At 40.7% G+C, this 27,551-nt stretch overlaps 3 protein-coding genes across 4 annotated transcripts; 1 reads left to right on the forward strand and 2 right to left on the reverse strand.

The window, feature by feature from the left end:
- The first annotated feature begins 84 nt into the window (after positions 1–84).
- On the forward strand, positions 85–6,722 carry lsm11 (LSM11, U7 small nuclear RNA associated). The gene is made up of 4 exons (XM_056383434.1): positions 85–821; positions 5,175–5,314; positions 5,431–5,514; positions 6,097–6,722. Exons 1-4 carry the CDS (start codon positions 365–367, stop codon positions 6,442–6,444), a joined length of 1,029 nt encoding a protein of 342 aa, XP_056239409.1. The 5' UTR covers positions 85–364; the 3' UTR covers positions 6,445–6,722.
- LOC130173892 (uncharacterized) lies at positions 1,483–5,167 on the reverse strand. The gene is made up of 6 exons (XM_056383433.1): positions 3,646–5,167; positions 3,451–3,522; positions 3,222–3,340; positions 3,036–3,096; positions 2,826–2,920; positions 1,483–2,712 (listed from the first exon to the last, which is right to left on the reverse strand). The coding sequence occupies exons 1-6, from the start codon at positions 3,688–3,690 to the stop codon at positions 1,551–1,553; spliced, it is 1,554 nt and encodes a 517-aa protein (XP_056239408.1). The 5' UTR covers positions 3,691–5,167; the 3' UTR covers positions 1,483–1,550.
- Positions 6,723–7,933: 1,211 nt separating the features above from the next.
- Positions 7,934–21,818, reverse strand: clint1a (clathrin interactor 1a). 2 transcript variants are annotated; one of them, XM_056383432.1, is made up of 12 exons: positions 21,658–21,818; positions 17,791–17,895; positions 16,766–16,862; positions 16,110–16,218; positions 15,466–15,630; positions 15,144–15,327; positions 14,515–14,734; positions 14,327–14,417; positions 13,691–13,756; positions 12,895–13,202; positions 10,426–10,645; positions 7,934–10,306 (listed from the first exon to the last, which is right to left on the reverse strand). In XM_056383432.1, exons 1-12 carry the CDS (start codon positions 21,696–21,698, stop codon positions 10,017–10,019), a joined length of 1,896 nt encoding a protein of 631 aa, XP_056239407.1. In that variant the 5' UTR covers positions 21,699–21,818; the 3' UTR covers positions 7,934–10,016. The 2 variants fall into 2 exon arrangements, with proteins under 2 accessions (XP_056239407.1, XP_056239406.1); XM_056383431.1 differs by having other exon boundaries at positions 12,895–13,205.
- Between the last annotated feature and the right edge of the window lie 5,733 nt (positions 21,819–27,551).

Genomic DNA, 27,551 nt, shown 5'->3' on the forward strand with positions numbered 1-27,551 from the left:
TTATCTGTGTTTCAACGCCATCTTGTGGTAAAAAGGGAAGAGTACAATCAAAGATCGTGTATGAGTAACAGTTTAGAGAAACGCCTCTTGCAGCATTTGTAGGGCAGTTGCAGGTTAAGCTCTTTTTGAAGAGTGGATTTTTGTGGATTTTTTTGTGTTTTTGAGGATATCTGTTTTTACAAAAAAGAACATCAATATTAAGAGTATATGGGACCAAAATGCAACATTTGACAGTTAGACTCTGGTATGTGACGTCTAGCGTCTCTTCAAATAGGTGCAGAGTGATACCTCAAACTCAACCGACAACAACAAACTTCCCAGGATTCCTTGCTTCACCGTGTGTTCGTCTGCGGTTGTTTCAAACATGGAGGAGAGGGAAAGAAAAAGTGTAAAATCAGACAGCAAAGAGAAGGTGCCAGCAGCCGGTACAAGTACAGCACCAGTGCCGGAGCACGAGCCGGAGGCAGACAGTAAAGATGGGGACGATGACGCAGATAAAATAGATGTCTGCTCTGAGAACTTTGACCCCCTCTTAGCCTTATACTCTCCGACTGTACCGCTTCCTTTTCCAAACATCAAATGTTTTAACAATGTGGCAGAATACGAGAGCTTTCTGAGGGGTGGCCGGGGCAGGGCCAAGCCGGAAAATGTGGAGAAGAAACGGTTCAAGGCGATGAAAGGGGTCGCGGACCCGGAGCGCATCGAGAGGCTGAAGAAGCTCATGGTGAATAACCCGCCGTCAGAGGAGGGGGAGAGCAGCGGCACGCCGCGGAGCAGGAGGCGGCAGAAGCCCCAGAAAAATGTCCTGACAAGGATGCCCTGTAGGTTCAATACCCACTACATCACTGCTTCATATGGTGCAGCTTAGTTGTGTTGAAGTGTGTAGGAATATTTTGGATTTGTTTGGTAACATGGTCTCATTTGGAGCCTGCGATAAACTGAAATATTTTTTAAAAGCTTCAGATATTAGTAATTGCAGATATATAGGTATTAATGCATCAGTCGATAAGTTACAACAACTTTCAGTTTAAAATTGACGGCATCATATAGTTTCAGCAAAAAAATAAAAAGGTTAATTTCCAACTGCAAAACATCCCACTTAGTACGTATTTTGGTCACAATTTTGTAAATTGAAGGGCTACTTATCCACAATGTTTGTTTTTGCTTGAAATATTATAGGCTAGTGCAAATGAAGGTGACAAATTACCAGAAAAACTGATAGGAAGTGCCCTAGTTATGTTTTTGGCCACCACAAACTGCCAACATGTCATCCCAAAGTTTCTCATGGGTATTGTACTGGTTTGAGCTCTGATTAACATTAATTAAATGATTAACATCATTTTCATACTCATCAACCCATTCAGTGACCCCTTGTGCCCTGTATGGAAGCATCTGCATTCAATTGTGAATGTAAAAAATATTCCACATTCCAAATCAGTGTTCATACTTTAAACAGTAGAGTATTTAAACAATTTGACACAACCACAATAATTTTATGTTATAATTTGAATTTATTTATTAAATACAACACATTTAATACATCACAACAGTTAATCAGTTTTTTTGTCTGTGAATAGAAAACAACACCACAGTGGTTGAAGGAAGTCGAGGAAGCTTGTCTCTCTGTTGTTCGTAGACGTGACCTCTGAGTCGCCTGTTGCGATCACCACATGTTCAAGAGGAACTGGTGCAACTCGAACAACAGCAATGTCTGGTTCAATAAAGGGGTTGGGGTCCTCCACCCAGCTGGGTTCTCCCCTGCTCTCCTCTCTGGCCTGAACCTTGAATGCAGGTTCAACAGGTTGTGCCAGTAGTTTTTTAACCACAGCAGTGTCTGGTTCAGTTGAGGGTTTGGGGTCTTTCACCTGGCTGTGTTCTTCAATGACATCCTCCCTGCTCTGAACCTTGGATGCAGGTTCAGCAGGGGCTGTGATCACAGCAGAGTCTGGTGTTTTAGAGAATTTGACGTCCTTTTCCAGGCTGGGTTCTCCACTGCTATCCTCTCTGGCGTGAACCTTGGTAGTAGGTTCAGCAGGGTTTGACAGTAGAGTTTTAACTGCAGCAGTGTCTAGTTCAATTGAGGATTTGGGGTCTTTGTCCAGGCTGGGTTCTCCACTACCATCCTCTCTGGCGTGAACCTTGGTTGCAGGTTCAGCAGGGTATGACAGTAGAGTTTCAACCACAGCAGAGATTATATCTGGACTGGGTGTTTGCTGCTCCTCAGAAGTGGTGGCTGGAGATTCAGCCGCAGGTGTCAGATGAGCCGGCACTTTGGGGCTCTGGGGCCGAAACATCTCACAAATCTGTTCTGTGGCGACATCAGCGATTTTACTCAGGAGCACTGGTGCAAAGTTCTTGATCCTGTTCACCAGGATATCGTGTGGGTACATCTGCCTGATCTCTGTTAGGATAGACAGGACCATGTCATCCCTCATGGAGCGGGAGAAGTTGGCCTGATGTCCCATAGTGGTGAGAGCACTGGAGACACGGTCCAAAGTGGCCTTTGCAACCCCAACAGACAGTTTGCTGAGCAGCTGGGAAGGCATGTTTAAGAGGGCGTGAGGGGGAAGCACCCAGAAGCCCTGCAGGACTCTGGGAACCACCTCCATCACCACCTCCTGTGGAGAGAGCACTTTAGAGCTGGATGCCTCCTGCTGTCTCTGTCTCAGGATCTTGGCATAGTCTTTTGCCATACTGAGGACCTTAGGATGTCTGTGGGTTACAGTCAATGAAAATACATTTTAAAACCCTTCAGAATATCACAGACATATTAAAACCAATGTAGTTCAGCTGTTAATAGATAATGTGTGTCTAATGTGACTCACTGAAAATTAGGGGGTATGGCCTCTGGGGACTTGAGGAGCATTTTGGCCTCAAACTCAACATCCCTCATTTTATTGCTGACGTTCATTGCCCACACCTGGACCAACAAATTAGGTATATAGTCCAGTTATTTCATATTTAGAGATTAAAATCAACATAATAAAACAAATCATTCCAATCTAATTCAAGTGGTCTTGGGATTCTTGTCTTACCAGCATCAGAAGAGGCCTGGCTTCGTCCTCATCGAAATCCTCCAGCTCAAACGCCCAAAGACTTCAAACAGAAACAAAACAGAAGCATTATCTTTACTGTTACACTTCACTGTAGACAGATTGGTGTGACATGAGAAGAGTTCAAGGTGTAGTGGTGGACTGTGTGTTTGTGTGTCAGTAACTCACCGTTCTCTCAGCGTATTTCTGCTCCTCTCCAGAATGAGATCAATCATGTCTTCAGCAGTCACCTGAGATGGGATCTGGTTTTTCTGCTGAAGCTTTAGGAGTTCCATCAACAAAGCAATCTGAAAAACACCAAGGAGATATGTCATCTTTAAGTATGACAAGACAAAGTTTATCAGGATTTACCTGGCATTTTGTGTTGGTGTGGGCTTTGAAGGATAGTAGTTCTTACCTGAGACTTGTAGCTCTTTATATGCCAGCAGAGCTGCAGAGCGCGATCATAGATGGTTGTATCAAACAACACCTTTAAACAAAAGAAGATAATGTTAGTTTTTTTAAAAGTAAACTTGAAGATGTTTAAAATCTGCAGTAAAAACCAAACACTCTCAAGAAGGATGCAGCCCTCTTAATTGGGCCTCTGACATACCCTGATGGGTCTGTAGATTCCTCTGCTTCCTTCAAGAAACTCCATATTTAGTTTCTGTATATCACAATACAGAACAAACAGAACAAACAAAACTTTCAAAGCAGCAACTAAAATTTCACAAAGATAAGTTTGACGATAGGGCTGAGAATACAACTTGGTTGCTCTTCCTGGCACAAATGAACAGAGTGAGCTCAGGGTGAAGAGTTTGCAGGTTTTGATGTAGAATGCTGGTTGTTGTGTCACAGTCTAACTGTTCTAGAGCTCAACTGCTGATGTCACACAGTCTGCCAGGTCCCCATGGAAACGCTTTTAATTAAGTATAAACTGTAAAACCACTTTTAAAACACTACTGTGAAGTGATGCATATATAATACTGTATATAAAAATGCTTCAACCCCATTAATTACATGCCCAGGTTGTATACCCAGCTAAATCCACTGCTCTATTGCAGTAAAGGATAAGGCTGATGATGGTATGTATTTTTATAATTGTCAACAAATCCCATGAAAACACCAAAACCATAAGCCCCGCATTTCCTGGAATGACATGAACAGTTTTCTAAAATCATAACATGTGTTGTGGTTGATCTGGTCTGAGGGTACTGACAGCTGGAGGCTCTGCAGCATCTGTAATTGATTCCTCTCTGAATCAATGAAATGATCAGAGATGATCTTGGCATTAGGGATGTAATGTCTAAACTATCATGCAACAAGCTTTTCTTTAAGAGCTGCTGGCACAGTGAGAAATCAATAGAGGCTCTGCGGGCCAGCAGGAAAAGAAAGAGCCACCACCAATATTCTCTTTTGAAGCTTAATATATAATACTGATACATCTATGACATAATTAACCTTTCAACATGTTAAAGTAGCCATAAAAGTAAAATCAGCTGCTACATTTATTCTGTGTATTGATTACCTTTCATTTATTTTACTATACATTGTACATTATGTACGTTTTGCTGATAATACTCCTGTTCTTTTACATTTACTTTTAATGCAGCATCTTTACTTATAACTGAATATTTTGGCTTTGTGATATTACCATATTTACTGAAAGTAAAGACTCTAAATATGTCCTGTTACAAAACAATATGTGGACATTGTACACAGAGCCTGTTTCTGGGTAATTTATTATTGCTAGCTTATTATGGGTAATATTTTGGGTAACCATTTAGTACTACTTGTGCAGTTAAAATTATATTCTGTACCACTATTTGTAGCCATAAAAGTAAAATTAGCTGTTACATAGTAGAACATTTACTTGTTTACATTTATTATTATTAGTAGTATTTTGGCTTTGTGATATTACCATATTTACTGAAAATAAAGGCTCTAAATACGTCCTGTTACAAAACAATATGTAGGCATTATACACACTTTTTACTTTTTAGACAGAGCCTGTTTCTGGGTAATTTATTATTGCTAACCTTTCATGGGTAATATATGAGTAATACTTTAGCAGTTAGAATTTTATCCTGTACCAGTATTTGTGGATTTGCACAAAGTAGATTGTGTTTTATGTGTCCTCAGTGTGTAAAGGGAGTCCTTTGGGTGAGCTGTATCGATGCGTTGAGGAGAGGATAAGGGTCAAAGTTCACATCAGGACCTTCAAGGGACTGAGGGGAGTGTGCTCTGGCTTCGTCGTGGCCTTCGACAAGTTCTGGAACATGGTGAGCGCTTTCCCACCTGCATTTTCTCATTGTACTTTTGACTTGACAGCTGCCATGTGCATGAATGTGATGTCTTTATATTGGCCTTTCACCTTTTGTTTCTGTTTCTCTGTCAGGCGATGGTAGATGTAGATGAGACATACAGAGAGCCTCTGCTTGGAGAGGCACTCTACCATGAGAAAGCCCTCACCATTACACGGGTATGTGCTAGTTTTCACTGTTTTTTTGACCCAAATATGTTTCCTACTTAGTACTAATTAAAGTTATAATCCTTTAGTTGATTGAAATTGTCAGCAGCAGCATCTCATCTTAACTATGATGCTCCTTTTTGTTCCATTACTCCTGCAGTAAATAAACTGATCCGCTGTCAAAAAAGCACAGAAAGTGAGCATGTCTTGTTTTGTAGGCACCTTTTTGATTAAAGGTCCAGGTCGGTGATGGCCACGGTGATACTGTATTTCCTGTGCTTATCAATAAAAGCCATCCTGTGTTCTGCCAGTGAACACTTTCACTGTGAAGCAGCAGCGGTTGGAAACGTTGGGTTTGCATGATCTCAATAGCTCTGATATGATAAGGAGAGTGAGCAGTGAACAGTGAGGATGACAGGAAAGGAATGGCAGACCCCACCCCAACAATGATAACTACTATATAGAGAAGTAATTACTGAATGTAAATATGTTGAATGACTATGGTGCAGAAGATAAATAGTATAAAAAATGGGGTTTGATTTGATGATGATAGTTTTATCCACAGATGTTAATGTAACTAAAATCTTTGTGCAGCTCTTTGAGAAGCTAAAGCTCCAGGAAAGCTCAGGAGGTGATGAGCCAGCGAAGAAGCACGAAGCCCAGGAACAAGCCAGCAAGCGTCAGCCTGTAAACCCCAAAGCTACTCGAACAAGCCGATCTTCTCACCCTACCACCAGCAGAGGGGAGAGAAGGACAGAGTCCATGTCGTCGGATGCTGTTAAAACCACACAGGATAAACACAAAGTCTCGCTAAAGGCCCAGGGCTCAGAGGCCTGTCATAAGAACAACTCCCAGCCGTACGGCAAAGTCCATACACGCCACATCAACCAGCTTTTCATTCGGGGTGAGAACGTTGTCCTGGTTAACCTACAGCCAATCTGATTCTTGTCTCCTGTTTGATACTTTTGAACAAAACATTGTATTTTCAACAAACATCAGCTACAACTACATTTGAATTAGAAATTTCATTTCATGTTGAACATCTGAAATAATAGATGTGTGTATGAAGAGAGATCTCTGTGATTAGATTGTGATTGAATTAGATTCGGAAGAATCAAACAAGGATTACTGTTATATCATATTGATATGGAGGTTTTTCTCTGCCCACCAGAGATATCGTCTTGATTTTGAGAAATAAAAGCTTCTCAGTTCTAATTATAGTCATTTCTTGTCTTGCTTTTTTGTGTGTCAGCCACTAAAGAAAATTTATTTTGACACTCCTCTGCCACAGCATTAATAACCGTGTCTGTGTTATGGTTATTACCCAGCAGGTGGCAGCATAAACACATTAGTACCATCTGCAAGGCCATTGTCTCAAAGAGCTTGTCCCTTTATGTTGCTTTTCCCGTTAGTTTGAGCAGGAATGACAGCGCAGTCTCAGCGGACTTCATAAATGCATTATGAATAATTGAGTTTGTGAAGCTAGAGATTGCAGATGGCACTCAAAAGCTGTCATTTGTCTTGACGTCTCAGATTGCTTTTACTCTTTAATGGGCACATTACCCATAAAAGCACAATTTACTGCATCTCGTGGAAATTTTAAAGATGTTGGTTTTTTTTCTTTTTAAATGGCAGGGGTTACTTTTGGATGATGAGTGGCACAGAACGATTGTATGTTGCGATAATGTTCCCGGTCCTGCGTCAAGAGTTTGAGTTATACCTTCTTATTCTAGTTTCTCTTCATTTGACTTCAGAGTTTAATTGACCCTCTTTTTATATATGTTATGCCATAAATAGGACAAATTCTATCAGTAGCTGAACTGTTGTTCATCTATATACTGTTACTTTTCATATAATGTATCAGAATATTATTAGTATAGCCCATTTACCAGTCCTCTCCTGAGAGTGAAAATGGGGTCAATTGTTTAATGCAAGCCGTGTTTTAGTCGTGTTTGTCACACCAGTGTGTTCTAACAAACCTCGATACAATATGAGAAGGTCAGAGCACTGGTGGTAACGAGAAGGGCTTCAATTAGACTACGCTATTTGACCTTATTCCAGTAGTGCTACTTCAGTTCACTTTTACTCTGTAATCTGTCAATAATGTCTTAATTTGATCTAGTTTCCGGTCTTGTGTTACCTGCACTGTGATGCAGTCGGCAGTAGAAATCTATGGATTTGATGCTCAGCATACAAATATTTATGTATTGTTAGAGTTTACATTCCCTGTACTTGTTTTCTTGGCGTTATTAATATAATCTATGAATGCATGTATTTATTGAAGGTCTTTCTTTACTAGCTCAAACAATGAAGTTAAAAAACTTGCATCAACTAAATGTAATTTCAAAGTCGAGCGCAGTGGCTTCACTTTTGCTGCTTGAAGCTCTTTTGAACGAGGCTAATGACATAGCACACCAAATAACACACACCATTAACAGATTTCAATCAACTGTTTAATGTTGTAGATAAAGAATCTCGATGTGTAAATCAAATCAAAATGGGAATAATGCAAAATTTCATTTCTCTCAAAGGATTTTCATTTTTTTTACATTTGCATATACTAGTGTTTCAGTAACAATCCCATTTTAGAGAAGATCAAAATGATTTGAAGTAAAAAACAAAAAAGCATAAAACAATCTACTGAGATATTTTAGAAAAACAGATTTTGGTCATTTTAATGCTTCAGACTCCAATGCAAGGCTACTGTGTGTTAGTGTGCTCAGCCTCTTGAGCCCTTGGGAGAGCTGGAAAGCACAACTTCAAACCTCATGGGGCTACAGAATCCACTGCCTTCTCCTCTGGTCAGTGAATTATTTATCTCATCGTTGACATACCAAATATGTCAGGCAGCTAAGATTTACTTATCAATCACTCATTACAAGGGTCAGGAGGCAACCATCGGCAGGCACTTGAACCACTGAAGAGCAATGTTTTGTACATGTTACAGACAGATCACTTAGCCGCTGTACAGCTGAATAAGATTCTTCATTATCTGTTACCCCAAAACACATCTTCATCCAACCACCATAACATACTGGATGTGAACAAACTGCATCTCACTCTCTTTTCCCCCACAATTTTCTGTACCTGATGGGTTGCAATACATGCAGACTTGGACCTATGATTGTTATGGCAGCAACGATGTTTTCAAGATTGCAGTTTTTAATGTGTAACAGTAATAAAGATGGAAGATGAGAAGGCAGCATTTACTAAGATGCACTGTCGAGCATTTTAAGAGACAACAGATAGATGTACGATGCAATCTTAATAACAGTCTGCATCAACACTTGAGGTGCTGACTGAAGTATTTTCATCTTGGTGTTTTTAGAGAACTGAAGCTATCACTGGTCTGAACAGAGTGGAAACAAAAATGTGCATGGGACAAACAAAACAGAATGAGTGAAATAACATCTGTACAGACAGTACACTTGGCTTGAGGTGTAAGTACAAACACTGTTTGTACATAGTACAGAAGCTCCGTTCTGGTAGCTGTCCTCAACACTGCACAGTCACATTGTCTCCTTCAAAGAGGTTAACTGATGAGAAAAGGCAAAGGTCTTTCAGGCACTCTGTGCTGTAATAAAGAACCCACAACCCCTGTATGAGGCTCTTTCTACCCACTGATTATCTCATTTGGATGCAAACTGATTATAATATTAAGTAAAATCTATAGATATATATACCTATAAAAAAAGGCCACAAATGATGGTCTGTTGAAGGAGAAACTCCTAAAATTGATCAATAGCTTTCACTCCAAACACTCATTCATTACTTTAACTGTAGCGCTGACAGGCCACATCTGGAGTGTGCACACTTATATACAAAGAGAAGGTGTCAGTGTGCTTTGTAATAGGTCTTAAGTCATATCAGATTTGGTCTGTGTGATACAACTATTCACATTGTCACTGCCTCCTCTATAGGAACTTCATAACTTATTTGTAAGGGCTCCAGATTTCTATTTACAGGTCAAAGGAAGAGCAAGGACAAAAAAAAGAGGTAACTTGACATTCTTAAATGTACATTAGAGAGTTAAAATGGCTGATCATGTTATCCAAACTCATCATTCAGTAAAGTTACTGAGAGTGCATCTCAAAAAAATATGCAGCTACTGATATACGTTTTTGCTATTCTGATGATTTCACTTGATTGAGGTTATAAAGCAAATCCCCCTGACATTCTCAAAATGGCACACACTTCCTCTTCTCACCGACTCATACCTAACCAACAAGGCACACTATCAGTGTGTATGTCTGACCACCACCCCAGACCAGGCAGATCATTGGTTCAAACAACACACACACACACACACACACATTCATTTAGATCTGTATCACTACACGGTATTACTTTCAAAAGTAAGGAGATTGCAGGGTGTTGGTATTATGATAGTTGACATTATTCAAGTACTCTTTGTTTGCAGCTCATAACAATCCTTCACCAATGGACGGAGAGAGAGAGAGAGAGAGAGAGAGACTGACACCACTCCTCCTGATAATCTTTGACCTCCAGGTCCATCACTTTCCGAAGTTGCCGAAGTCAGCAAAGGCATCGTGTTTGGGCTGTTGGACCATTGCAGGGTTCATCCCCATTCCCATGCCCATGCCCATAGCACCAGGCATCCCCATGGTCATACCTCCCTGTGGCATCCCCATGTTCATGCCCATCCCCATCATGCCCTGGTTGGGGGCCATCCCCATCCCCATTCCAGAACCAGGATGCATCATAGGATTTATGGCTGGTCTGACTGCTGTAGGTCCAAGGCTCATGGTGGAAACTCCTTGGGAAAGTATGTTGGTCTGGTTACCTGGAAATGACAGAACAAACTCAATGAATTAAAGAGCCAAATTTAAAGTATGCTGTGAAAAAGATGACAAAGCCTGGTTACATTGTCACTATTCATGTCAGATCTACTATTTCTCTCACCTTGTTGGAGGGTGTTGAGGCTGGGCTGGCTAGGCTTGGGGGGCTGCATGCCTGGACCCAGGAAGTCCAGGCTGATGTTAACAGAGTGGTCTGACCAGGTGGATGGGAGGGACGCTTTGGCTCCGGCACCCTGAGAGGCCACTCCCTGTTGCGCTGGCTGGAGGGGCTGGAGGGGCTGCATAGACTGCGAATGTAGCGGACTTCCCATGTTCTGGAGGGGCTGGTAAAAACAAAGACGCACACAAGCTCAAATACAGTGTTAGGCAGACAACTAATCCAGGCTTAAACCACAGAAATATACAGTGATAAGATGCAGAAATGCTCCAACACTGAAACACATGATGATCAGATACAGTTTGTCATAATTTAAGGTGTTAAGCCTTAAGCCTGACCCACTTAACCCTGATACTGTCTAATACTGTCTCTTTCCAAAATCATTAAAACATACCATGCAAAGCAATGAGAGTAAGACGAAGTGGTGTGTGTGTGTGTCTTCTCAGTGAAAAAAAAGAATGAGTTTTTTTTTTTAAGTAGGTCAACAACCTTTAAACATGGAAATAATGTCGACGTATGCAGGCTATTGTTGGGTTTTAATGTTTCTAAAACTCAAACCTGATTCTTCTCATTCTGTGTGTCAGTAACAGGAGGAGTGGGTGGTTAGTGGGCGGTCTCTGGGGGAGATGAGCATCTGGTGGGGCTGCATGTTAACCCTCTACCATCATGGTTGTCCTCCATCTTTCAATCACACGAGCTATGTCTCTATCACACGCATTCTGAGGTGCCGTACTGATAGGTTAGTTATATGATTTATCACATCTGTTTGACATTTATCTTTTTGCCACCTTATGCATAGGCATCAAATGGGACGTTTGCCTTTACATGCCAGAATATCATTAATAGCATTGATATTTAATGGCCAATGGGATATGAATAAACCCATGGTTAGATGAAAACAAACACATTTGATTGGTTGAGTCTCAAACTGGACTCCTTTAAGCTGACATTAAAAATACTATGGGAACCGCTTGTAGTGACCATGTCTGTCCAGGTCAAATGATCACTATAGCCAGAAGATTATTACAACGTAATGTTTTTTCCTTTTTCTTTATTTATCATGCAGATTACTATCTAACTGACATTTGTATATTTATTACATTTGCTATTTACTGATTTAAAAGATAAACTAATATCAACTCCAGTGTGGCCATCTCCTCCTCCAAGCCAAGTGTGAATGGTCAGGGTGAAAGCATTACATTCCACTCACTTAACACATCCGCAGCTGAGAGCAGGGACGCTAATTACGCACTGTAAGAGTCCCAAAACACGAGCAGAGCAGGAATAGGAGGGCAAAATAACTCACTGAGCCAGGGCGGTGAAGATATGACATGGTTTGTGAGTGCGCACAGCAAGTGCTACCAATACACTAGCACAGTGAACTTTTGTTTGAATGTTTTGAATGTCTGGAGAGCAGGCAGGGACGTTACCATTCATTACCAGTTGTTACACACTGTGGCAGTCAAAAACCTTGTACAAATAAGTTAGAGCCTAAGCATATGACAGGTTGCAGTAGTACGCTACAACAATTAACTTTTCCCCATATGTTATGTATGAAAAGATGCAATAGGAACACCAAGTGGACTACTGATTACAATAAGAATTCTTTTTAAACAGCATTTGAATAGGAATGATTCTGTCCAAGCTTTTTGATCCATATAAGCAGATGATTACTGTAACCGTGACCGCTATAAGCAGTTCCACTAAAGTGATGGCGATAGAATCCATATCTAGATCTTAAATGGTTTTATTGGTCATTACTAATAATATTCTAAGCTAGATAGAATATAGGGCAATATTAATGTATTTAAAGCCCCTAACCATAATGTTTTTTAACTAATAAATAATTAATCATTCCATCTGGTATCTAACTGCCATATTTTCCATTGTTGGAGACTGTAATTATTAGTCTGCTACTGAGTAATACTGATTGGCTTGTCATGGCTCTTTGTGTCAGTACTGCCATGGTTAATTGACAACGTCAATTAAGTGTATTCAAAACAAAGCCAGTGCAATGAAAGAAGTGTTTCTCTCTCTAACACACACACACACACACACACACACACACACACACACAATGTTGTAGTATCTCTATGATGACAATTTTTTTGTTGAATCATGAAGTACTTTTATCAAAATTATATGCTGTATTTTTTAAAATACTGCCATACATATACAGAAACACATGATTTTTTTTTTAATGTAATTTTAATATTATTAATATAAAATTGCTAACCCTCAAATGTATCTGTCTAGCTCATTAAACATTAAGTCCCCAAGAGCATCGCTATTTTCCTGCAGATATTTTGCTTCCACCTGGATCATTTATGCCTCCTTTATGTGTCTTGTAATGATATGTATATCAATTAATTATTAAAAAAGGATGTGTGTGTGTACGAGTGCAATCATGCATACCTGTGACCTAGACTGGGGCAGGACTGTGCTGCTCAAGGTCTGTGTGCTGCTCATGCTAAAGTTGAGACTCTGGGAGGAGGTGAGGGACTGAGTTGGCCCCATCAAGTCAAACAGGTCTGCTGACACAGGAACTGAGCCTGGAGCCGAGACTGGGGCGGGTGCTGGGGGGGCAGCAGCGGCAGGGCCTGCTGACATGGTTCCAAAAAGGTCATTTCTACTGGTGTCGCCAGTCTGAGCAGATACTGGCATCTGACCTCCAGGGAAGGCATTCCACTCTCCAAAGTCTCCATTACTGTTGGAGGCTGGTGCTGCTGCCACAAGATAAAAGACAGTTGGGTAAATGTTTAAATTTACCATCCAAACAGTGATGTTTGTATCGTGGGCTTTGTAAATAACTGCAAGATTCAGCAAATAAAAGTCACACAAGCAAATTTGAACCTGTCACAGCAATTAAGAATAAAAAACTGAGTCTTCAGTGAGGTCAGTTGAGCTTTATCCAGGGCATTCTCAGTGACCACTGGTGCCACATTTTAAATTTTTATTGAACTGGCCCTGCTTGTTGTCTCTCTCCCTCTCTCAGCTTCCTCCACCCCCACCAACTTCTTCCTCTGTCCCTGTCTCCTTGTCATCCATAACAGGAGTTGATGTGTGTCTGTTCTTGTTATGCAGAGCAGGTAGCAGGCTCCATATGGCCAGGGCTCTCTCCCAGCATCCCTGTGAATATTCTAGCAGTATGGCTGCAACAGCACAGCACACGCATACACACTCTAGCAAAAAAAAAGTCTTAAAAACCAACCGGATGCTGAGGAGAGGCCGACTGAGGCAGCAGGCGAGGAGAAGTCAGCAAATCCACTGATCAGGTCTGCGTTGAGAAACAGAAATAAATACGTCAATTTTACACAAGCGAGCTCCAGGTGTCATTCTACCATAGTTAACATTCCTTCAGCGTCAGATGTGTAGGAGGGAAAGGAGGGGTGGTGGCAGTGGATAGGTGGAGGAGACCAAACATCTGTTCAGTGCTTCTACCCTCCCCATTCACAAGGGACTGCTCCAAAAACATCTGGTGCACTTAGTTCCTATACATCAACTCCCTCCCCCGGTTGTCCCCAAAATCTGTAGCTAGCACCAGCAGCTGGGCACCGTAACTGCAAACAGAGTCTTGTCCTGTAGACACTGGAGTTTTCTGGATTTACTGGTATCTAGCTTGTTTGCTAAGAAAATACAGCACGTCAATAAAACATTTTTCCTTTTCGGCAGAGACTAGCTGTTTCCCTAAGGTTCCAGTATTTGAGTATTTGTGCTAAGCTATGCTGAACACATTTCTCTGCTGAAGCCACAGAAATGCAACTGAAATCAATCTTCTTAGCTAACTCCTGTTAGACAACAAACAAGCGCATTTCACAAAACGTCAAGGTATTCAATGACATCATACTTGTGGCAACGGGTTGGCTCGGTGCTGTGTCCACCATTAGTAGATCAGCTAAGCCGGTACTGGAGGGTTGAGGGGCTGCTGCTGGTTGGGGCTGGAATACAGAACATTTAAAAAAAGATCAGGACACAATACAAACCTAACTACATGTGTAAAGTCTTATCTTATATGCTTGTGTTTGCTCTTGCTACCTGTTTGGTAGTGGTGTTTGGGCTTCTGTCTCCTGTGTAGTGGGCTGCAGCCCCCAAGTCTACTTTCCTGGACGGGACCCCTCCTCTCTTGCGTGTTGCTGTTGTCTCTGTTGCTTGGACTATTTGTACACTCTTGGTGGTAACAGTCTCCTCTTCATCTTTAAACTCTTTTCCAGACTGGCCATTGTGAGACGAGCGGCCCCGGTCCTCCTCATTGTCACTGTGGAGAAAATAACAGGTCAGGCTTTATCTATCAAGGAACCAAAAGCACCATTATTCAAATCCTGTTCAGGATGATACCTTGTTATCTATTGTATGCATCCAAATTGTTATCTATTGTATTCAACCAAGTATGACCATTTAATTCACATTCACAGTATAATTTTGACTTGTGGATTTAAAAGGCATTTTGTGTTTTTCTAATGTGATCATAATTGAAAATAAAGGCTTATTTACTCTTCACAAGTGGTCCTGTATTGAAAAACTGTGGAAGTGATACCTAGTTAAATTTTTTCTATTTTTGACTTTTAGTGGTGGGGGGTTCTCTTTTGTTTATATTTGGAACATGGTTTCTGCCTTTAAATTTAATATAGCAGTAAATATACTATGCTGACTGGTCCGTCTCCTACCTAAATCGATCTGGTGAGTCGTCTCTCTCCTTCTTCCTAAATCTGCTGATGGTATCGTCAATGGTGCTTCCGATTTTGTCGCTGATCTCTCCCAACTTCTCGCTGAAGGGGAACTGCCCTTTATTTCCGTCCCACTCATCGTCCCACTTTCCCCGGCTGTCACTGGAGTCATACCTGTCCCCCGCTGGAACAAAGGAATTTAAGTAGGGGGATAAGAGAGAGAGAAGAGATAGAAGCAAGACAAAGAGGATGTGAATTTAATTAAAAAAGGTTTTTGTTAATTATCATTCTGTTTATATTACTTGGTCAAATGAGGACTTACAGTAACTTCGGTATCCCATACTGTCAGAGGACACCCCGATGTATTTGTCTTTGATCTTCTTTGCCTTTTTCCGTTCCTCCCTAAGCCTGTCATCGTCCTGGACAAACTCCACCATCTCCTTCACCTTGTGACGCACATTCACACCCTGGTCCTTCCCATTCTCATCTTGGGACAGATGTGGAGACACAGAAACTCAGAAATGAATATAAAATATGATTTAGTAACTTTTTGTATTAACTTTACAATGTGCTGAAATGACACACACAGATGATAAATATCTCTGTATGAGGAAAGCTGAATATTCTTCCTTGTAAACAGCAACTTCTATACACACATGGTTGGGAAGAGTGAAAGCAGCTTTAAGGCAGCTTGCATGTGTGTGTGTGGTTTAAGGGTTTGTGGAATAAGTAGAGCTTAGGGCCTTCATCCATTCATTACAGCCCACACTGAAGCTATTGTTTTTAACCTTGTGTAGAAAACCTCACTTAATCAATTTGAAAAAAAACAACTCAACAAAAACAATTCAATGATGGATCATGAGTGTTTTATTTGGCAAGTCTGTGTGTGTACCACACCTCCAACATGTGAAGAAAGAGATGGTGTAAAGAGAGAGAAAAGATACAGAGGCTAAAACAACACCTTACCTACAAAGTGGTAGCTTTCTAATGATCTCAGGTCATACAGATGTTCTCTGGCACTGGTAACAACTCTCTCAGATCCATTCCTGATTAGATGAGCCAGCAGTAGTAGAGACTGAGAAGAAGACACAAGACCTAAGTTGTAGCAAATATTTCTTAAGCTTTAATTTTATAAAAATTAAAACTTGGATATTGTTGAACACAATCAAATGTACCCAAGCTGTGATTTCTCCACCCATTGGCTTATAGGCATGATGTTATTTGTCAGAAGTGTTTAGCCTCAATTCAGAACACGTTAAATAATGTGAGGCATCTTAACGGTTTCTATTCAAGGGCAACTGTCTTTGTTTTGTGAATGATCAAAAAGACATAATTTCAATTAAAACACCCCTCTTCACCTAGTTTTTTTTAATCAGACTTGAAACCTGCCTGTAAGTAACAAGCAGAAAATTTGAAATGAAAGGGAATAGGTTATTTAACTTATTTTAAATAGGTTTCAGTATGAGTTTTGTTTAAACCAAATCCACCTTGGATCAAGATAGGTCTGGTCCCAAATTCAAGCATAATCAAAACTGGACTTAGTGCTTAGGCCTCCGTGCCTCATGTCATAATTAAGCATGTTTGTTTGTGCAATGCTTTAACTTTACAAAAGAGTGGCAGACCTTGTAGACTCTCCTCCAGTTCTTCTTGTTGTCTCTCAACATACGGCCCCACAGCATGTTCATCACCTCTGGAAACTGCTCATACATGAAGGTGGCTCTGATTACACAAGAATACAAGAAAGAGAAAGGGGAGACATTGTCTTTTTACTGACATGTTTTAATTAGTTAGTCATTTTACAGCCTTTGACAAGACTCCCTGGAACTACAGAGCCTGGTGAACTAAACTAAGGAATTATTTCATGGACTACAGGTTCCTTTAGCATATAGGTGTTTGTGAATCCACTGCAACCCAAGAACTGCGTGGAATAGGCAAAGTGATATCCATTCATATATCAATTTGTATGCAACAAGACAGCAACACTGTAAATTTGGAGGAGGTTTAGGTCATTGTCTTGTTCTTTGTAATTTACTGCTGTGCAACTGTAATTGAACTAAATTAATTTAGGAAAAGAGATGTGCAGCAAAGAGTCTGAAAAAAACAACTGAAGGTCAGGACAATTTTCAAATTAGCAAAGATCTTCTCATGGTTTTGTCTGCCTCCTTGTCTGCTTTTAGTATATAACCACAAGGAAACTATTACCAAGGTAAGTTTCTCTGACTCTAGTTGGCTACATAATTATTGTTAAATGTCAACAACAAAAGACAGTTCTCATCTCAGTCCGAATACTAATACACAAACCAGTGCTGTCAGCATTTTGTATGAATGTTGTCCACATGTTGTAACAGCTGTGAGGCTTGTTTTGAGTACTGCAAACTGTAATACAGTTGTTTTCTGGCAGGAAGAAAAATATCACCATGGAAACAGGGACGTTTGTGGGCAGGGCCCAAGAACCAAAACTTAAAATAGGTTAGGTTACTATAGTAAAAAAGTAGGTGAATTTCCTGACCTCCAGAAAATGTTCCTTGAAAAGTTCCTTGAATGGAAAGGGACTTTAAAATAACATCTCTGCGGTTTTATTTTATTTACAAATAACCTTGGTGCATTTCAGACGGACATGTTCTATAAAACTGTGTGTTGTCCTTACCTTGAGATTTCACTCATCAGCTGTCCTGATGGTCCCCAGGGGTCGTCATTTGTGGCCTCTCTGACTTTCGACTCCACTTCAGAGTAGTTCATCACCACGTTGGTTCTATACAGTAGAATAAAAAAAACCCCAACAAACATCAATTTACAAAGCATCCTAAGTTAAGTATTCTATGTGGCATTTGCCAGTTCAGTTCAAAATATCAGGCCTCTGCTGAGACCAACAACATGGACGATAATAGATAAAAGGTTCTCTCAATATAGCCACACCCATTCACTTGTCCATTTAGAGGCTAAAAGGACAACAGGGAGTGCTTCTGTGTGCTCTGAGTGTCAAAACCAAAAACAAGGGACTAAACAAGCCAATGCAAATCTGCGTCCAATATCAACACATAAATGAGGCATAAAAATGGCTCAGTGAAACAGGGGTGTGCTTGCTGTGGGTGAGCTCTTGCCTGTTAACATTCTGAGAGACTGACTACAAAAGAAAAAGGAACATCAAATGAGAAGAAACCGACACTATAAATGGTAGCTGTTAAATAATCTCAGGTTGACAGAGTTTGTTTTTCTAAAGCACTAAACTTCTATACTTCATAAGGGTTAATGTAAAAAAAAAAAAAAAAAAAAAAAAAAAACAGCAAACAGCCATGTACTGCACACCATCTACTCAACAAGGCAAATTTGGCAGCCTGTGAAAATTCAGAGTCATGATGATTAAACAACGAACAGAGGCGAACCAATTTTTATCTATTCAATCAGATTACAAAAACTTGTGGCAGTTTCTGTTAGTAGGTTTTCAGTATGTCCTCACACATGCTGTCACAACCAACTTATTGCAAGACAGAAATCTAACCTCCTTCTAATATCCAGTCTGCACAATAAAAGGTATTAAGAAGAAGAAAGGAATTTCCAAGCAGAGAATATTCTAGAAACATACAGGATATAGGCCAATTTCTGAAGCATTATGGTCTGTTTACATCAACTATTTAATGTCGCTTGGCAAGGACTTTGTAGAGGAGATTCTGAATTTCAATTGGACTTCATGACTATGCATAGAAATGTAATGAATATCTTATATGACATATATTCAGCAATGACTGGATAAAATGGTCATCTAGCCATTTTTTTTTACTACGGCTGGTGCATGGATACCAGTGTATCCACTTCACTTTCAATGATTTGCCCTAAGAGTGCTGTCACTTGCCATTTTTCCGTGGCACGTTAAGTAGGTGCTGTCACAGATTTAGCCAAAATATGGCAAGGCAATACACGTGAAACCTGCAGCTCCTCATCCCTCCCTCACTACTGCCACATCAGCAATACAATGTACAGGGCCTGGAAGAGCAACATTGATTTGATGGTAGGGTTAACAGAGGTACACCCTCTCTGTGGTTCTGGAAAAGGGCTCTGTTACTACTGCAAGCTGCATGGTATGGCTACCACTCTGACAGCATACTCTCTTTTGTAAAATGTGGTCTATGCCATCAAAAGTATTTGAAAATGACCATGCCAGTTGCTTTTTTTTTTTTTTTTTTTTTTTACAACAGATTCAAACCAGCTTGTGAATTGGACCATGGGTTACAGAAACTGTGTGCGCTGAGAGATTCCAGAGAGACATTAAGCCTTGTCCTGTATCAAATTGATTTCTAATGGGAATATTCTTCATATTATATTTGTCTCAGACCTGGATAAGACTTTAGATGTTATTGGTAAAAAAAAAAAATAATAATAATTTTAGATTAGGTTTCATTTAGATTAATTTAGTTTTGGAGAGTCAGATTACTTTGTGTGCTGTGTAACTAACAGCATATATCCTCTGGCAATGTTAGGGACACTGCACGATGTTTGCATGAATGACAGTCAAACACAGAGGATATGATGTAGTGATGCAACATCTCAACTCATCGCAGTGGTAGCTCCTGTCCCAGTTATCTGCCAGATAAAACGGAAGCTGTGATACTCTCTCACAGTGATACACTACCACACCAATTCCTGTTAGATACAGCACTTCAACAGTCTGTCAAAACATTCCCCTTACATTTCAGCTCATGAACCCAATTGTATTTTATTCTACATACAATACATGTTGCTTTCATTCATTGCAGTACCTATTTAAAACAGGATAAAACATTTGCTTGTATGTCCTACCTTAGCAAAAACCTCAGCTTAATCATACAACAGGAAGTGTTGCATTATACCCCACAGTCTGCGCAAAAGACTCACTGTTTGGTGACATTTTGTGAAAATTATTTTGATTTGTCTATTCAAAAAAGTGACCATTTCAGAATGTCTAAAAATAGAAGCTCTTTTATCACAGACAATTTCAAAGACACAGTGAGGGAAATGAACATGGACACTCCCTTTCCTTTAATCTTTGAAACTCACACCTTACTCTATTTCTCTCTATAGGTCTGTCCCCCTCTCTGTCTCTCATGTCCCTGGAGTGTTACCTCAAGTTACAAGTGCGTTCAGCAGGAATGTATTCTTGGATAGACTTAAGAACAGGCCATTGTGTTGGTCTGCAAAATTAGCCATTAAACATTAGAAAGGAGGAAATATTGTGCAATAACCTGCCACAGCTCTACAGTACAGGACGTGTTCACGTTTAGTCAGCAGCTAAATGTTAACCTGAGTGCAAAGCAGAACAAAAGACGCACAATACACAAGGTGTTGCCCATGTTCAGGTACTGAATTACTGGCCATGCAGACTTGGAGTGACACTGCCACCAGACTATACAAACACTCATCATGACTCCAAAAAGTACCAAGTGTACATATGTGTTTGTTTGTTTTTTTTTTTTTTCCAATCACTTTCTTTACATTTTGCCTGACAATTACCATTTATTCAAAACCTGGTGGAAAGGTAAACAGTTCCTGACATGTCAAGTTTAACTTCAAATTCTTGCACCAACACGTTGCATAACACTGCTGGATCACTGGTCACTGATTAATAAGCCTCTGCTGTTTATCTCGTTGTTGTTTGGTGTTATATATCACAATTCAGTAACAGCTTACCATTTGTAGTGATATATAGTGATACAACATAACTAATAAGACTGTTGGTTAAATATTATGCATACATTGCAGACTGAATTAACGACTCTTTTGCTGCCACAGTCGTTAAAGGAAGTCGTTATAGTGTTTTATTTTGGGATAACATTTAGGGTCTAAGATTATGTTGTCTGACTAGTTCCACTTTGCAAACAGACAGGGTGTAAGACAAACATAACAATTTGACAGTTAAGACGACAAACAGTAATCCAGCCATGTGGTATGAAGTTTACCAACTGACATAACTTACAGTATAACTACTGTAACGGTGAGTGAAACTTAGCTACAAGTGTCACAATAGTCGTGCTACAGAGTAACACATTTCTACACTCTTAAAAATATTTCCAGGCAGTGGTAGACAGCCGACGGTAAAACAATGTATGCATTAAGCTATAACGTTTAAACACTCCCTCCTGATTGTTCAGTCCAGGAGCTGTCAAACTAGCTTAGCTGGCTAGCCTAGTCGGCTAAAGCTACCTAGCCAGCGGGCTAGATAATTAGCTTGTTAGCTACGTGAGTTAGCTTGCACTGTCGGAGAAAACGCATAAACTACGCGTTAAGTGATCTCATAACATTGTATACGCTATTTCAAGCTAGTCGAACGACCAAACAAAGAAACTGTGACAAAAACGGGCACTCATACTTAAAGATAAATAGTATTTGTCAAAGTCAGCTCACTAACTCGCTAGAAGCATTCGGGCTAGCTAACTTGTTAGAGTGACGTGACGTCAAACTTTTGGGTACGTGTCTCTTCAAACAGGTAAACTACAGGCACAAATAACACGAAACAAACGAAATATAGTTGGGAGATACTCACGCTTTGTCAACCAGCTCCCTAACCTTCCACATGTTCAGCATCTTGGCTCTGTGAAAAGGGGCTTTCTGCCTCGGCAAAACCCTCTACTCCAGACGTACACCGAAACCAAACCTTGAACTCCGTAAAGTAAACTCTTCTTCACCTCTCTCTCAAGGCAGGAGGCGCAAACGCACCAGCGGGCAGACAGGAAAGGTTACTACGGGAAATGCCCCTGTAACGTCACCCAAACTGCGTAAAGCAGCACTGGAATTGTAGTTTCTAAGTGGTGTTCCGGCACCACCATTGCAACTGAAAGTACATTAACATTTTTATATGTATAAAGAACTGCTGTTAACCGATTATGGTGCATGGAAAAAACCCTTGCCAGAGGAACAGTTAAACATTAAACTGTTCGTTTTTCTGAAGACCCCCGGAATCCCATCAAGGACCCCTGGGGATCCATTGAAATAGACAAAATGTAAATTTTAATGATTAAAGAATCTTCAATAATCCCAATAATCAATAATGTCAATTAACAATAATAATTGCAACCTTCAATAATTTGTCTTTAGGCCAAGATGCAGTGAAAAAGTGGGTTCCTTTAGCTCTTGATCAGTCAGAATAAGCATTATGGTTTATAAGCACAGCGATGATGCATGAGGAGACCATGTACCCAGCAGAGTATATTGATAAATTGGCCAGGCCTATATTGTCTAATCGCAGGTATATTGGGATAGGTATAAACGTGGGCTAATAAGTAAGGCATTGCTGTACAGAAATTTAAAAAGACATGTTAGGGATAGTTTTGAAATGGTAATGACATTACATAATTTATTCACCATATCACTGAAAAGTTTATAGGTTGAAAACTGCCTTCCTTGATTCAAGTACTCAAAATACTCAAATGCTTACATACTCAAATCAATTGTTTAAATTTTGTGTACAATATGTTTTTTTAATTGTCAAATCAGTATCTGCCTTAAAAATCTAGCATCGGTTGGGCCATTTAATCAAGTACAGCCATTTCTATAACAGTTTATTCTCAATTATTCACTTGAATCTATTTTCAAGGGACATGCTCTGACTTTCACCTCACACTGTGCATTGCCCTCTATTGTAAAACCTTTTTTGTCCAAATGTTTTCAAGCTTCCCCAAAATCTGTGGCCTACATGATCGTCAGCAGGTCACCACCCTGTGTGTTCTCCATCCCTCCTCATCTGGCATTCAGGCATGCTACAATGACCCAGTGATGCTGTGTGACAGGCCAGGCAGGGCACTGGCTGTTTGTGTCAATCCAGATCAATCCCTCCCTCTTCTGGACAGACAACGTCATCAACGTGCAGAAAGGTCACAAGGTGTACTCAAGCCAGGCCTGATGTGGTGAGCAGGGAGGTCAGCGTAGCAAGTGAACATCCTTGACTGACTGAGTGTCATCTCAAATATTGACACAGTCGTCTTATGAGTAAGATAAACTGGTACTCTATGGTTGATTTTAACAAAGGAAGAATTAAATGACTTTCAGAGGTCATTTTATCTGTCCTGAAATGTGCTGTTGATTCTCCCGCAACCGGGCGTATTCAAAAAGTATTAAGACTCTTTGTCGTATTGATTGATATTCCAGTGGGCAAGATAAGCCCTCGGATGCCCTACATCTGACAGGGTTTCTATTCTCTAATGATACGTGTAAATATGGCCCACTGCTTACACTTCTATAGGAGAGCAGGAAGAAACAACACAATAGCCAAAATACAACCCATTTGAGAAAAAAACAACAAGAAACAGCACTTAACGGCCCAGAATGCACTGCACCCAAGGGAGCAACCTCAATTACTGTTACACGTCCAAAGAGGAGAACTCTAGGAGAAGTGATTGCTGAGATGGAAATGGCTGTGTGTGTGTGTGTGTGTGTGTGTGTGTGTCTGTGTGTGTTTGTGCATGTGTGAGTGTGTGTGTGTTTGTGTGTGTGTTTGTGCATGTGTGAGTGTGTGTGGGTTGGAAGAGAGGATGGATAGAAAGGCACTCAGTAAAAAGATCTTTCAGAAACACTTTGCCTCAGTGACGTTGACGCGAGCTGTTGATTGACATGCACTTCTCGACAGAAACCAGAACTATCAACCTATCTGCCACGCATTAAGAATGGCACGGTCCTCGGGGAGGGGCCTAAGTGGTAAATGATGTTGCTCAAGACACTCTCTGTCAACAATGTGTGTGTATTTGTGAGTGTGCGAGTGCTGAGGATGGCAAAGTATTCAATCAAAGCTTTGATTGAAAACCCCTGTGTCCTTAAAGATCAGAATTCTGTACAGTGATGTATAGGGTACATGTGAGTGTGTGTGCGCGGGTGTGAGTCTGTATGCGTGTGTATGTGCGTTTTGTTTTAAATACAGTACGGTTCAATGCAGTCAAGGGAAAAAAACAACTGGGCTGGCAGAGAACCTAATTGGAGAAATATGATCTCAAACAATATTTATGCAGTTAAATTGTGCTGTCAAAGCAGTCTTTGGAGATTTTTTTTCTTTTTTTCCCAAAGTTTTAGAGGCAAAAACATTCCCTGTAAGAAATCTTGTAGACCCATATTCGTTCTTTGGATATGGAAGCCTTTCCTTGATATTTCATATTTTATAACCATGTTCCATTCATCATCTTTCTCTTCAGTTGATCATCAGTTTGGTCTACAGAGACCAAGTTGTCACTAACAACTTTTGAGTTGCAGGAGATGAAAAACTAAGCCAGATAAACATGCTGTAATTGTAACACAGGCATCACTAGGGGGCACTCTGACTTTTCTGGTACTGGAGACTGCTGATTGTTGTACAGGGGTGAGTGTGTTCAGTGTCTGTGCACATGTGTGTGTGTGTGTGTGTGTGTGTGTGTGTGTGTGTGTGTGTGTGTGTGTGTGTGTGTGTGTCAGTCAGTGCGATCACTGGGGGTCGAGGCTGTGTTTACATGACTGAAGTTCCCATGACAAATGTGGTCAGAACATCATCTCAACTTGGGAATGTTAACAAAAAAGACACTGCTTCTACAACTCTGCTATTATTCTTTCTCTCGAAACATGTGCTTCCAATCTCTCGCAACACACTGTGCTTTTTTTATTTGCAGTTTTACAATGTCATTAGAAAACAATGTTCTTTGTTTTGCACATTAGCTATGAATTAACGATCCCGCCCATCTTTGTGCCCACAGAAGAGGTTCTGATCTGTGGAGTCACTGGCTGGGGCACAGCTTTCCTCCTGTCAGTGCGAAGAGTCTTTCACTGCTGTTATATTTCAGGCTGTTATTGTTGGCCCTCTTGCAGCCCCGGTGAGATCTTTAGTCCTTTTCCCAAGCGATATAACCCCCACACACATCACACAGTATCTGACCCCTGTCTCCATGACACATGACAGGTCCTCTGTGGTGTGCGTGTGTGTGGGCATGTGAGCAAGCACTGATGTGTGTGTTGTGTGTGTGTTTGTGTTTGTGTGTGTACGCTTTCATGTAAATGTGTTGTAAATATGTGTGCACCGCATAGATATGTGTGCAAGTGTACAGAGCGTATCTGGCACAGTGTGTAGGTACTGAATATGCTAAAACAATGAAGCCACTTGTCAGATGTTCAAAGTCGCTGAGACAACCCGCTGTGATCTCAAACCACACACACAGATGTTCCTAATGGGACTAAAGTAGCATTCACATTCCTGTGGATAACCAGTCTGTTTATTTTTCTCTCTAAACTGGACTGGATTGCCACTTTCCCTGGTGAGAAAAAGGATGGAAGATGATAAAAAAAATGTGAGGAGGCTGATGAGAGAGGCTCCCACCACAGTTTAGACCTCCAAAGCCAACTGTCAGTACAGCTAAATCTCACCAGCGGTGATTTAAGGCTGACAGTAATTCAGTGTATAATGGAAGTTGATGCCAGTGTGCATTTCTTTGCAAGTAAAAAAAAACAACTGCTGTTGTCTTATTCCCCTACATGAGCAAATGAGCTAGGTGTAATTGTGAAGGCTTATGTTTATGAGTCAGGGTGTTACAGTAAATCCTGTTGCTTTGTACATGGGCGAGAACGCATACACATACACACAGTGAAACCCACACAGGTATGCTCAAGTCCTGAGAGCATCTGCTCCTTTACAACCAGATTGAATTAGCAATTACAGAGAGTAAAAACCAGAACAAAACATCTGGAGCTGTAAGCAGCTGAGGTTATAAATCTGAGAGGTGGGGAGGGTTGGGGGGGGTATGAAAATGAGCCAAAGTGAGATTTTCAAGGACAGTGTCTCTGATTGGCCCATTAACATTCCAGGGGTGTCAAAAAGGACCCGAGGCAATGGGAGAAATGGGACAGAGCAGAGGGCTTCAGAGGGCATATGGAACACCAGTGAATGGAGGGGTAGAGCTTACAGCGGAGGGCCGGTGAGATACTGTAGAGGAGTGAAATGCAGTATTCGTAAAGATAATATTGCTGAAGAGCTACACGGTCGTTGTTTGTGTCTTGAACCTCCTCACAGGAAATCACCCCGATAAGCAGAGAGAAAGCTGTGGAAAAGGCTCAGGGGAAGTTGAGGTGGTGGTGGTGGGGGGTGTTTGGAAAAAGACCTGGAGCTGTGTGGGTGTGAGAATTAAGAAACAGAGCCTGAAGATCACCACTTTGCCAAACCGTAATTATGCATGTTTGGACACAGAAAATGCCCTAAGTAAACGTGAGGCCGCATGTTCATAAATGTATCTTAATGATTATATCCAGTTTGGTTTAAGTCCATATAAATTTGGGGGTGGAAAGCCACAGTACCATTACCACATCTGTTTTTGCTATTATTGGCACAATAAATTACGTAGGCAATTTGTTTGCGCTGTTGTTAGAGTAATAGAATCAAATTATCCCATGTTAGGGAAATGATTATGTTCGAAGCGGAACCCATCAGGGATTCACAAGGCAATCAGTGAAGTAAGACAGAGCTGAAATGTTGGCGTTCTGCACATCAACTGTTCCAGGTCCACTACGTCATTCAAAAGAACTTCTCAACTCTGGATATTGGAGAAAATAGAACCTGGCTCACACAGAAGTAGTTCGTTTCACTAAATGCAGAACCACGATGGTCGATCTCTAGTGCACCATCACTCCAGTGGCTCTGTATGAATAAGCACTGTGAGATAGGAGGACAGTCATAATTGAAAGAGCCTGACACAAGCGAAATGAGGAGTGTTCGGAATGAAGGACAATATCAAATGAGTCTTATCAATTAAAAGCCAGGGAACAGTGTTTACATTCTCACTCCAAGGCCAGACACTGGGTGGATGTTTCAAATAGGTCAAGGTTGAAGTGAAAACAAAAGTTAGTCGATTAGCAGTCGAGGTGCAACATTCCTAATTTGTATGCTAATCTGGCAGATCATCATATCGTGTAGGCACTGCCTGCGATTCTACATCTGCACGCACTCATTTAATTATCCAAACACAATTCACAAAAGTCACTGGAAACAAACCAAACCAAAATAAAATAATTTGCATATATTTAAAAGAGCAGATAAAGTCCCTCGGGGTTGGTTAATATTTCAGAGGCATAATAATAATATGCTAAATCATTCACATTTTATCCAGCACCAAAACAAAGTGGCTTTGTCGATGTAATTAGGGTGTTTTAGAGTTGAATCACCCTGGCAAATGACCATGTTTTTCTCTCTGGGAGACCAGTGTGTGAATGTATCTAAGCTCCTCTCTCTCTCCCCACATGTGTGTGTGTGTGTGTGTGTGTGTGTTTGTGTGTGTGTGTGTTTGTGTGTGTGCTGGTGTTGTATTGTCACCGTTCCTCCATGTGCGCTCAGTCTTAGAAAAGGATTGATTAAAGAGAGAGTGTCTGTCTCAGAGCAGTTAATGAGGTTTAGTCCCATGAGCTGTGAGGTTTGGGTGTGTGTGAGGGCATGCACATGCG

The sequence above is a fragment of the Seriola aureovittata genome, chromosome 8, assembly GCF_021018895.1.
Source record: "Seriola aureovittata isolate HTS-2021-v1 ecotype China chromosome 8, ASM2101889v1, whole genome shotgun sequence".
NCBI classification, from domain to species: domain Eukaryota; kingdom Metazoa; phylum Chordata; class Actinopteri; order Carangiformes; family Carangidae; genus Seriola; species Seriola aureovittata.